Genomic DNA, 13611 nt, shown 5'->3' with positions numbered 1-13611 from the left:
AGCCCCATTCAAATTGGCAACATGCCACTTGTCTAAAATCTAGACTAACTCTTATTACAAGCCACATAGGGCCATTCTGGAGTCTTCCAGGCTCTCGGTCACACGAACCGCTTCCTAGGTGCTTGTCAGGCTCCCATCTCGCTTAGGAAAATAATCCTTCCTAGTACCTGCAACAATTAATTAAAGCGCACCACCATGGTACCCATTAATTGTTAGCGCTTTGCATGCAAATAACACACTGTGGACTAATCCTAGTCACGGTGGGTGTCCCCACTGAACACATGTGCACATCTAAACAAATATATATATAAATAAATATATATATATATTTTCTCTGGTTGACCGAGGTCAACACTCTTGATTATAATTAAAGAGCTTCGACCAAAGGTCGAGGCGCTTTAATTATAGCCAAGTCTCTCCAACCGGAGTTGGCACATCTTGGTTAACCGGGGTTAACCCTCTTGGCGCATGCCAAGTCTTGTTGACCAAAGTCAACATTCTCTGACCGTAGTCAGGTTTACTTGACTGGAGTCAAGTATCTTTGACCGTAGTCAATCCTTTGACCATTAAAATAACTCTTTGACCGTAATTAACACATATAACATTCTTTAATTAAGATCAAATAAATGGTCAACTGTACTTTGACTTAGGATATTTACATTGTGGTGACATCAACAAACTTCGGTTGACCACCAGTCCTAGTCTCATGGACTATTAGATTGAACTCGCAAATGGAACTACCTTCTTGTGCAACACCAGGATCAAAAACTTGTCTTTTCGCATCCAACATTATACGGACAGACATCATGTCTCTTTCTCGGTACAATGTCATACTTGGACAACAGTGGCTCTACGACTATGATCCATCAATCAATTTTCGCAGCCATACTATCCAGTTTGTCCACCAGGGAAAACTTATTGAGCTAACTGGTTCTAGGGACTCTCCTTCAACCCCAGTTGCCTCTGCTCTACAAGTAAAGAAGTGGGTTCGTAAACGTCAAGTAAAGACTTCACTTTTGTTGGTTACGGTAGTAGAGGAGACACCAACAAAGGATCCTTCTGAATACCTCAACCAATCTTTTTTCCAGCCCTACCTGGATATTTTTCCATAGGAATTGCCAAAGCAATTACCACCTCGACGACCAGTGGATCACCCAATTGAACTTATTCTTGGCAGTAATCCACCGTCGAAACCTCCTTATTGGGTTTCTTACACTCGAAATGAAGAAATCCAAAGACTGGTGATCGAACTACACGAGAAAGGTCACATTCGGCCTAGTCGCAGCCCTTTCGGATCTCTTGTACTACTTGTGGAAAAAAAGAATAAGTCAATGCGCCTCTGCATCGACTACCGTGCCCTCAACAAGCTCACTATAAAAAACAAGTATCCATTGCTCACATCGATGACCTCTTCGATTAACTTCTACACGCAACACAATTCTCAAAGATTGATCTTCGTTCAGGTTATCATCAAATTCGCATACGAGAAGGCGATGAGTACAAGACACCTTTTCGAATAAAGTATGGACACTATGAATGTTTGGTCATGCCTTTCGGGTTAAACAATGTCCCGGCCACATTCATGACACTAATGAATGATATCTTCAGGCCTTTTCTCGATAAGTTCGTCACCGTTTACCTCGATGACATCCTCGTTTTCAGCAGATCCCTACATGAGCACAAACAACATCTTCACCAAGTTTTTGAAGTTCTCCGCGCAAATTCTCTCTACATCAACATTGAGAAGAGTGAGTTCTTCAAGACCCAACTCGAATATTTGGGACATGTTATTTCAGCTCAAGGCATCTCTGTGGATCCGAAGAAGGTCGAGGTAATCTGAAACTGGTCTACTCCTAAGAATGTTCATGATGTCCGCTCTTTTCTCGGATTGGCAAACTTCTACCATACAAAGGTCTATCAGTTTTTTGAAATCGCAGCTCCTATGTCCGAATTATTGAAAAGCATAGCAGTTTTTCAGTGGCTTCTCGAAATAGAGTATAGTTTCCAACAACTCAAGCAAGCACTCACTACCACACCAGTTATGGCTATTGCTGACCCAAACCTTCCATTTGAGGTCATGACCGACGCTTCCGACATTGCTACAAGAGCATTGAGTACATTCCAGGACTACGCAATGTAGTTGCAGATGCTCTTAGCAAGTTAACTCTAGCATCAGCTATGGTAATCTCTACATTATCTGTGGATGTTCTGAATTCATTCAAAGGGAAGTATTTCAATGATAAAGACTTCGGCACATCAGTACAAGTTCTTTCAAAAGATCAACCTTCGACTTCCGAACAGAAGATTTTCTCATCCTATTCTTATACGGACGACCTTCTGTATTATCAAGATCGCGTCTGTGTACCACATGACAAGGATGTTCGACGTCTTTTGTTAAAAGAGCATCATGTAGTTCCTTATGCTGCCCATCTAGGCATCAACAAGACTTATAGGTTACTCAGTGCAACATACTACTGGCCTCAGATGAAAAGCGACGACATCAAAATGGTTACATCTTGCTTATCTTTACTGAAAGGTGGGAAAGTATTTCCATGGATTTCATTACAACACTACCACGATCCTCCAGAGGTTACACTCGGATTATGGTAATTGTTGATCGATTGTTCAAAATGGCACACTTTGTTGCTTGCCAAAGCAGTGCACAGGCTCCGAACATTGCCTCTTTCGACACCATGGATTACCCAGGAATATCATATCCGACAGAGATCCTAAGTTTACCAGTCACTTTTGGATTTCCTTGTTCGAATCTTTGGGTACAACTCTATTGTTCAGTTCAGCCTATCACCCAGAATCAGATGGCCAGACTGAAAGAGTCAACAAAGTTCTGTAAGAAATGCTTCGACATTATATTCAGTCACGCCTAGCATATTGGAAAGAGTATCTACCACTCCTTGAGTTTGCTTATAATAACTCTTTCCATAGTGTCATCAGCATGACTCCATTTCAAGCAGCTTATGGGCACACTCCGATTGTACCATCGAATTTTGTACTTCAACATCGAGTGGCCCTAGTTGATCAACTGGTTCAAGAAATGCAAGACATTCTACTCCAAGTCAGGGATCATATGCGGAAAGCGCAAGAGCGGTATCAACGGTCTGCCAACAAACATAGACGTCACCTGGAATTTAACACTGGTGACATGGTGCTATTATTTGTAGCCCCACATCGCTATAAGACGGTTAAGTCTGTGTTTCCTAAGTTGCGACCAAGATACTATGGACCTTTCCGGATCGTCAAGAAAAATTCACCTTTAAGTTACAAATTGGAATTACCACCATCATGGGGTAAAATTTATCCGACATTTCATATTTCTTAGCTAAAGACGTACATTTAAGGAGATGAAGCAGTTCCTCCTGCAGAGGTGATTATGTCCCAAAAATCGAAGACGATTATGTTCTCCTTATTCTTGAGCGTATTTTGGACCATCGACAGCGAGAGACTCGACATCGACTTATCACGGAATTCCTTGTTCTTTGGCGAGATCTGGACGACTCCGACGCTACTTGACAATCTGATGAAGACTTACAGCAGTACCCTGACATTTTACATCAGTATTTTCAGAATTTACCGTGATATTTTCTACATCAGTTCATTATCTCCACTAGGGTCTTATTTTGAGTGGGAGGGGATGTCACGATGTGTGACGTATTCCTTTCTCTATATCTAGACTTATGGATGGTTTGATGAATGGACACTTGTGGAAGGGTATGCCCTTTCCACGGGACACTTCCTATGAGGCACAACCCTTCACAAGAGACATTCTATTGAAGAGACACTCCTATTGTAATGTACGCCCTCATCACGGGTCACACCCTTCACAAGGGGTACACACCTCTTCATGCACATACACTTTGGAGTACACACCTTTTCATGTGTGACTCTTCACTCTCTATATAAGAGAGGCCCAATTGTATGGATGACACACTACAGATACACTACAGACACTCAAGCAATACAATTATTCCTTGTTCTCTGCTATTTTAGTCTCCTTTCTGTTCCTTAGCACATTTCTAAATATAGTAAATCTAGGATTTCTTACATGCTTTAGAGTGGGAAAGAGGGGCATATGGCTGCCCAGTGCCTTGAGAAGCCTTCGGGTTCCAAGGAGCAGAAAAGGCCACAAGTACCACCCAGGCCAATGGTGGGAGCAGTCCCAGATGTTTTGGGTAGTACCTCAGACCCAAAGGAAAAAGAGCTTTTGCTATCATGGGGAAAGATAAGAGATCAGTAAGCATTAATTCTATTTGATCTAGGGTCTACAGACAATTTTATATCTGAAGATTTAGCCCTGAGATTAGGGATAAAAACTGAAGAGCTAGGCAGAGCTCTAGATGCTGATTAAATGTTCCAGGGAAATCTAGTGCAAGTTACTCCTTTGATTGGAAAGCTTCGTGTCCATGTGTAGAGCTATGTAGATCAGGAGGACTTCTTAATCTCTCCTCTCAAGCAACATAATGTTGTACTTGGTACACCGTAGTTCCATTGAAAGGAAGTAACGATAGAATACCCTGAGAGGGTGATGAGTTTTATCCATAGGGGAAAAAACCTAGCGTTTAGTTGCTAGGAATAAAGGGGAGACTATCCCCATTGTACCTGATGTTACATGTAAAGCAATAAAGTCTGCAATTTCCGTGTACATGGTTTTTGTAAAAGAAAAAGAGGACGATATGCATGCTGAAATGAATGATGGAGACAAAGATAAATTTCAGTTTCGTGTAAACTTTAAAGATTGCTTTTCCGATGCTTTGCCAGGGGAGTTACTCCCAGAGAGACCAGAAGATCATCGGATAGAGTTAATGCCTGGTAGTGAGCCACCAAATAGACCACCTTATAGAGTCAGCGCGACTCAGAGAGAGGAGATTATGGCTTAGGTGCAGGACTTGCTGTCCAAAGGGTTGATTCAGCCCAGCTCGTCTCCTTTTTGCTCACCAGTACTCCTAGTACAGAAGAAAGATGGTTCTTTTCGAATGTGCATTGATTATCGTGCATTGAATAAGATGACCATTCCGATACCACACATAGATGATGTGCTTCACCAGCTCCGAGGAGCAACAGTTTTCAGCAGGATAGACTTGAAGAGTGGCTATCATCAAGTCAGAATACTACCACAAGATGTGCATAAGGCAACTTTTCGCACTATATTTGGGTTGTATGAATATTTAGTGATGCCTTTTGGGTTGACAAATACTCCAGCTACATTCAATAGAATGATGGATCGCATCTTCCGAAAGTATAGGCATTTCAAGGGTACTTTCTTTGATGATATCCTAGTCTTTTCAAAGATAGAAGAAGAGCACAGGAAACATCTTGATTTGGTATTTCAAGAACTTAGAAATCATCAGCTTTTTGCCAATAGCAAGAAAAGTGAATTCTTTTTGGAAGAGATCCATTATCTGGGGCATATAATATCCAAGAATGGGATACAGATGGATCCTGCAAAGATCCGAGCCATCCAAGAATGGCCTGAGCTGAGAACTGTGCATGAAGTCCGTAGTTTTTTGGAACTTTGCTCCTACTATGGGAGATTCATCAAGCATTTTGCTGATATCACAGCTTTACTACATGACCTTACTAAGAAAAATGCAGCCTTCACATGGGGAATATCACAGAAGAAAGCATTCAATACACTCAAGGAAAAGTTGATTGCAGAGCCTATTCTTGTAGTCTCGGATCTTTATCAACCTTTTGATGTTGATTGCGATGCTTGTGGAGAATGTGTTGGGGCTGCATTACATCAGTATGGACATTAGTAGCATATGAGAGCCGAAGATTGCGTGATGCTGAAAGATATCTGGGAATCTATGAAAAGGAATTGTTAGCTGTAGTTCATGCTGTGAACACATGGAAGCATTATCTTTTGGGTGCAGACTTTATTGTTAAAACAGATCACCAAGGTCTGAGATATTTTCTAACTGAGACAAAACTTTCTGAGAAGCATATGAAATGGGCAAATATGCTGTCAATGTATCATCTTCAGATTGTCCATACTCCAAGAATTCGGAACAGAGTAGCAGATGCATTGTCCCAAAGATCCCAGGTCAACAATGTGACTATTGCTTATCATCAAGACCTGGAAGGCATGAGGGAGCAATATGCTAATGAAGCAGATTTTAGCGAGATTTTACAGCAAATGCAAGAGGGGCAGTCCAGCAGTCACTATTCCCTGAAAGATGGGTATCTAATGAAAGATGACTGCCTATGCATCACCTAGGAGATGAGGAAAAAGATTTTGGAGGAATGCCATGCACCTCCCTATGCTAGACATAGAGGAATTACAGCAACAACTCTAGCACTAGAGAGGTATTTCTTTTGGCCAGGGATGCGGAAAGATATACATCAGTTTGTTACTGAATGCCTTACGTGTCAGAAAGTGAAGTATGATAGACGGAAGGGACCTGGCCTACTTATGTCTCTTCCCGTGCCTCAGGCACCGTGGGAAAGTATTACAATGGACTACATTTTTGATTTGCCAAGATCAAAGTTAGGGAATGATGGGATTTGGACTATCATTGATAGATTCAGCAAGCAAGCTCATTTCATTCCGGTTCGTAAAACCATAAAGGCAGATCATATGGATAAGCTTTTCATGGCACATATCTTTAAGCATCATGGTATGCCTAAGTCCATTGTCAGTGATCGAGATCCCAGAATGACCAGTCTATTCTGGAGAGCTTTATTTGATAACATGGGGATGAATTTGAATTTTTCTTCTTCTTTTCATCCCCAGACAGATGGTCAAAGTGAAGTAGCAAATTCTACAGCCTTGGATATGCTGAAATGCTACGTGGGTGACCAAGGTTTAGACTGGGAAAAGTACCTACCATTAGAGTTTGCTTACAATAATACAGTACACAGCTCTACAGGGAAAGCCCCCTTTGAGGTCATCTATGGGAAGGTGGTTCTGCCACCTAACCTGAGGACCAAGGACGAAATATTTGCAGCTGATCGGTTTGTGAGAGACCTCCAGACAGCTTACAGCCAAGTTTGGACAGCAATTGAAAGGTCTCAAGAGAAGCATAAAAGAGTTGCAGATAAGCATAGGAGATAGTTAGATCTCAAGAAAGGGGATTGGGTACTTTCAAAGTTTGAGAAAACTAGGCTTCGCAAAAAGGCCCTGAGGACAAAGAATTTTATAGGTACCTTGTAAAATTTAAGAATTATACAGCATTGGATGCTAAGTGGATGGATGAAGACATTTTGTCCGATCATCGACAACTTTTGGATGTTCACAATGAAGCTTTTCAGTTGAGGTCAATTGAATAGAAGCCGAGGGGATGTCACCACAATGTAAATATCTTAAGTCAAAGTACAGTTGACCATTTATTTGATCATAATTAAAGAGTTTTTCCATCTGGGTTGATTATGGGCAAAATAGTTTTTCTATTGGTCAAAGAATTGATTACGGTCACAGATACTTGACTTCGGTCAAGTAAGTCTGATCTCGGTCAGGAATGTAGGATTGCTTGAGAGAGAGAGTACAGATAGCAAAACGTAGCACAAGCCTTAGCCGTAACATTAAACTTGGATTAGATAATCAAAAACAAAGGAGTACAAGGTACAAGTACCTAGACCTAGGACTAAGTGTCCTAGGTGTCACATAGGACTAAGTGTCCTATCTGGCCTAAAAGACACTAACACTATAAGTGTCTTTATTTATGCCTACAAAGCACATACCATGGCCTATAGGGCATCACTAGAACCACCAAAGGATGGCCTACAAACCCCCCTCCATGGGATGGGCTGAAGTACTCTCGAAACGTCTCAAAATACATGGTATTTTCTGGTCATGGTGGCACATGTTCATCCAAAAGGATATAGCCACCTATGAATCTACAAGGGATGTCAGATCATGTAACAAAGGGAACCAAGTGGACGAGGAAGTGCCTTTGTAAACATATTTGCTATGTTGTCCTCTGTGGGAAGATAGGACAACACTATGTCTCCTGTTGACAACCGCTCTCGAACATAATGATAGTGAACTTCAATATCCTTGGTACGCGCATGAAACACTGGGTTATGCGCAATGGCCAAAGCACTCTGACTGTCAGTGTAGACAACAGTGGAGGATGTCTAGCGAATACCAAGATCTGTAAGTAATTGTCAAAGCCAAACACACTCTACCGTAGTGGTGAAAGCTGCCCTGTACTCAGCCTCACAGCTAGACGTGGCAACGGTTGGTTGCTTCTTGTTGAGCCAAGAGATACATGAATTGCCAAGCAAAAAACAATTGCCAGTATGTGACACTCTGGTGTCGGAACAACTTGCCCAGTCACTATCCGTGTAAGCATGCATGGTAAGTCAACCCTAATCACCATAGAAGAGGGCTAAATCCTGAGTGCCTCTGAGATATCTGAAGACTCTCTTCACTGCGTGTCAATGCTATGAACTGGGCATGTGCATGAATCTGCTGAGCTGAGATACTACATACTGTAAGTCAGGTCTGGTGTGACATAAATAAATAAGGCATCCAACAGCCTGCTGATAAAGAGTGATATCGCATGGTGGGCTCCCATCATGAGCTGAGAATTTGAAGCCAGGGTCCATTGGAGTAGAGATTGGCTTGTCCACTGGAGTAGAGATTGGCTTGCAACCCTCAAACTGAAAACGATCAAGGAGCTGTCCAATATACTTGGACTGAGACATCATGATACCCCCCTCAACATGAGCAAACTGAATGCCCAAATAATAATGGAGCCTTCCCATGTCTGACATGTCAAAAATCTGCTGCAAATCAGCCTTGAAAGCTGCAATTTGCTGAGTATCTGGGCCCATAATGAGCATATCATCCACACATAAAATCAGCACTAAAAAATTAGATCCACTCCCACGGACATAAAGAGTGGGTTCTGTGGGACTATTCTGAAAACCAAGGGATAGTAAGTGTGCATGAATTTTGGCATACCATACCCTGGGTGCCTGCTTCAAACCATAAAGGGCTTTTCTAAGCCGGCATACCTTATTTTCAGAATTAACAACCTCAAAGCCAGGAGGTTGTGTGACATAGACTTCTTCCTGCAGATCCCCATGAAGAAAAGCAGTTTTGATGTAAAGTTGGTGCACTTGCCAATGATGATGGGCTGCAGTGGCAATGACACATCTAATGGTAGTAATCTTGGATGTGGAAGCAAATGTCTCCTCAAAGTCAATGCCTTGTTGTTGGGCATACCCTTTTGCAACAAGACGGGCTTTGTATCGATCTATGTTGCCATCAGATTTCCTTTTTAATTTTTAGGTGCTTAAATAAAAAGCGCTTTTGCCATCACGCTGTGCTCTGTTACACACTTGACTGAAATGATGGTAAAGGACATAACCAAGTCGCACGTATTACAAACTTGGATGAATAAAGAAGTCCATTTGCATTTGAAAGTGCAAAATTGTCAATGTGCATAAATATAATCCTTAAAAGCAGAAGCTCTTTGAGTTGTTGGAAGTGCTTCTTCCTGGAAATCACTCCAAATGTATTCCAAGTTGAAGAAAGTCTGCAGAGAAGCAGAATTTGCACGGTCGGCATCCCAATTTACTGAAATTCCAAAAAATTGCTTCATTGTAAGCATGTGGATCAAGCTTGGGCATTGATGACGACATAAGTGTGGCTTTGCTTGCTAAGTACGTCTTCCTTTTGTTTTTCAAAAAGTTTTTGTTACCTCTTTTTTCTTCTCTTTCGTTTTCTCTTTTATTTTCTGTGTAGATTTTTGCACTTTAGAACAAGAAAAAATCTAAATTTGTTTGATTGGATATATTCAGTCTTACAAAGGTATATGGATCAAGCTTAGTGATGACTTACAAAACAGCTCTCAATCTTTTAAGCTGGCTGTGCCTTTTAAATTGCATAGAACAAGTTGAAAATATATTTTCTTGAATTTTGATGTAGAGCATGTATTGGGTATTCGATTGCCCCTTTTGTTGCAAAAATGAGCTGGAAAAACTGTTAGGAACTGTTCTCCCACCTCACATGGCTGGAACCAAACCTGGAAAACCAAAGTTGTGTCCAGAAATTCATACTTAGAATCCATATGAACCAGGTAATAAATTATACCCTTTGTTGGAGAGTGGGAAGTTCCTCCATTGAGCTTATAGCCCAAGTGAAAACTGTCACTCCAGCTCGTAGAAAGGATGGTTGGATGGTAAAAACACAGCCTTAGGTATGTGTAGAATGATTCAACATAAGCTGAAAACAAAAAGTGGGGATCTGAATAGTCCGTTTTTGTTTTAGTTTCAAAAGAGAGTTTGATTGAGTATGCTTGTGCTTTCTCAAGCAGTTTAGACTTCACAAGCAGTTGTAGCTTGAATGAAGAGATTTGGACTACTTTTTGATTAGCCTTCTCCTTTAGTGCTAACCTTTGTCATGGCTAAGTTTGCCCTTCACCTCCGGAGTGCCGACAGAAACTCAGTACAAAGACTTTGTATAAATGGATGCTCAAGTATGTGTGGGTGTGTGGATTTGTATGTGTGAGAGCATATTTTTATACTATGGTCTACACCCACTTTTGGGCGTTGATGACGTCAGTGGGGATGTCATAGGAGCTAGTCCCTGCCATGCGTGATGGAGTTTATGGTTTTCAATTTTATGAGTGACTATCGTGAGATTGAAACTCCACTATGTTGTGTTTTTAGAGGATGAGTTTGGGAATGTTCTTGGATTCATCTAGGTATATGCTTGTGCTTTTTAAGTTAGGAATGCAATTTTGCCTCTTTGTAGGAAGCGATACATAATTGTAAAGGGTCCATTTAGCTTTTTATATTTTAAGAGAGAGAGAGAGAGAGAGAGAGAGAGAGAGAGAGAGAGAGAGATTATTCTAGTTTTTTGGAAGATTTTGTTTCTTGACTTGTTTATTTTTGCTTAGTCACCTTCTTCTTTCCTTCTTTATTTCTTGTTTTCTTTCTCTTTTGTTTATTTGACGTATTTTAGTAAGCACTGGGTTTTCCCAAGAGACTCTGCGGGTCTTTAGAAACCGAGTATAGTTGCTTATGCTTTGGCACTGATGACGACATAAGTGTTGCTTTACTTGCTAAGTATGTCTTCCTTTTGTTTTTCATAAAAGTTTTTGTTTACCTCTTTTTTCTTCTCTTTCATTTTCTCTTTTATTTTCTGTGTAGATTTTTGGTCCTTAGAACAACAAAAAATCTAAATTTGTATGATTGTACTTATTCTAGTCTTACAAAGGTATATATATCATAGTTTCCTCTCCTGGCAGCAATCTCCTTCTTGAACTGCATGTTTTCCTTAATGTGTCAAGGATGTCTGAAGCTGAGTAGACTGAATGGTTCTCATTTCTGAGGCTCGAGGCAAAAGATCTTGTTCCTTCTGTGTCGGGTCTTTACTTGATGCTTATACCTCTGTCGTATCAACCACAGCATTTCAAGTGACTGGCACAGCAATGCACTTATCGAATGCCATCTTGCACATCAGACAAAGGCACATCACTCCTCTCCTCTTGCAAAGCACAAGGAACCGCATCTTGCGGCCTGTCAGGAGTATTAGAACCAAACCATTGGAATAGCCAAATCCTGAATTGGAGAATTTCTTGCTCGTCTTCAGGACTTTCCCAACCTTCCCAGCTTCGACCAGACCTCGAATCCACTTTTGCTAACCCCTAAGGACCTGGAGGCAGGTGTGCAGCTCTCTCAGCTCTTCCCCCTGAAATTGCTATCAAACAAATTTTAGCACAGCTACATATTGGAAATGTGTAGGCGCTGCCATTTTTGGTGTCAGTACCGAGTTAGAAGATACCATAACAAGTATTTGATTACAGCTACATATTACGAGTCTGTAAACCCTGCCATATAAATTCTCTCTTTCTGTGGCAATGACGAAGTCCATAATTCCATGCAATGTCTTTATCCCCTTTGTTGCTGTACTTTCATCCACTATGATGACACTTGACAAAACCAGCAAGCAGCGGTCATGCTGGTATGCTCGAATTTCGGATTCTGCACTTTGCACTATTTTTCATGAATCATGACTTTCTTAAACCTCAAGCCCCCAAAGGCTAACTATCTTGTTACAGTTACCCATTACCATCTGTAAACCCTGCTATTCATCTGCCTCAGATACCAATATTTGACATGTGTTTACTCCATTTCACTCTATAAAGCCTTTTCCAAACTTCCTGGTATGTTTGGTCACTTGTTCCATGCACTTTTCTTAAATGAACTGCATGGTTGCTCCCAACTTCAATAATAAAATAAATTGATATTTAGGAACTTCACAAGGCCATAATATGTATGATCAGCCAACTTTGAAGGATTCAGTTGATTCTTATGTGGGTTTTATAACATGGGACATAGCTTCTACAAATTAATATCAAAGCCATGCATGTTATATATCAAGAAATCACTTGAGATGACATAGTCAAAATAATATCTTATATTGTGTCTTCCATACATGAATCACTGCTCAAGATTTGTGGCTTTGTTTTATTGTTGTGCTCACATTGGCTATATCTTGTGCAGGCGAAGGTGACACTGAATGTATCAGCAGATTTGACATCTATATTTTCGTGGAACACTAAACAGGTGTGCTGAAATTATGAGGCATAGAAAGGGGTGTACTTTTTAGCTCCATTGTGATCACAGTACTTTTTTCCAAAACACCTGCTTGTTCAAGAAATGACTGGAGTATCATGTTGATTTTTTCTTAAACAGCTAGTGTTCAAGGACTGACTTGAATCCCATGTTCACATTTTAGCTTTTCGTATTTGTTGCTGCCGAGTATGCAACCCCAGAAAACTCTTGGAACCAGGTAAATGAATTTCTGGACTTCATGGAGATAGCAGCTTTTCATTGTTGATGGTGTTTGAGCCCTTGAAAATGGCAAATGTGTGTGCTTAGATATCATTGTGGGACAAAATTATCACCTCAAAGGAGGATGCAAAATTTCAGCATTACATATATAACAAGTACTTTCTGGTGGATCAAGTAAGTCGCAGAAGCAAAATTAGTTTGTGAATTTCAGGATCTTATGCTAAGCAAGTATTGCAACATTCTGGAATAGGCCGCATTATCTGTCTTGTTTATATCTTTGTTGCAAAATGTTGACTATTTCTGCTATTCATTATGTGCTACTTGTAGGGAAACAATCTACGAGGTCGTGATTTCAACCTCACCATGTATTGGAACGTTATGCCTATAACTGGCATGATGTTCACTGGGAAAAGAGTTTTTACAGGGTTCCAGTTTCCTGACAATTATCATTAGTTCATACATCTACCACATGTTGTGTGGATGAATTTTGACATACATTCCTGAAAGAAACTCCATTGCCCTACAGAAGAGTGGTCTGGCATGACAAATATTTTTCCTCGTAAATGAGTTTATTTGTCTTGAAACCTGATTGATACTTTTTTCCTTCTCTCTCTCTCTCTTTAAAAGGATCAAAGCACATGGAAAGCACAAACCATTGTGTGTCAATTGTATCTTTGAAAAGATTGGAACTGCAAAGGTCCAATAACCTCCTGAAGTTGAGATGTGATATAGCTTGATTCTGAATGGGTAATCATAATCACTCTTGTCAGTGAGTTGTGGCCAGAATTCTGCCTCTCATCACTTATAAACATGCTTAAAAAAAAAAAAGAACTAGCAGTTGACCTT

At 40.6% G+C, this 13611-nt stretch overlaps 1 protein-coding gene across 1 annotated transcript in view; it reads left to right on the top strand.

The window, feature by feature from the left end:
* The window catches only part of LOC147902749 (signal peptidase complex subunit 3A-like), a 78939-nt gene extending 65590 nt beyond the window's left edge, over positions 1 to 13349 (top strand). The window contains exons 3-6 of the mRNA XM_087373757.1: positions 12475 to 12537; positions 12710 to 12763; positions 12853 to 12939; positions 13093 to 13349. Of these exons, the coding sequence (XP_087229883.1) occupies positions 12475 to 12537; positions 12710 to 12763; positions 12853 to 12939; positions 13093 to 13218 (330 nt within the window). The 3' untranslated portion in view covers positions 13219 to 13349. The remainder of the gene's footprint in view (positions 1 to 12474; positions 12538 to 12709; positions 12764 to 12852; positions 12940 to 13092) is intronic.
* The last annotated feature ends 262 nt before the right edge of the window (positions 13350 to 13611 follow it).

This window comes from Dipteris shenzhenensis, chromosome 4, assembly GCF_047967505.1.
Source record: "Dipteris shenzhenensis isolate YYH24624 ecotype China chromosome 4, Dip_SZ_1.0, whole genome shotgun sequence".
In the NCBI taxonomy this organism is placed as follows: domain Eukaryota; kingdom Viridiplantae; phylum Streptophyta; class Polypodiopsida; order Gleicheniales; family Dipteridaceae; genus Dipteris; species Dipteris shenzhenensis.
This window is presented reverse-complemented; position numbering and strand designations above follow the sequence as displayed.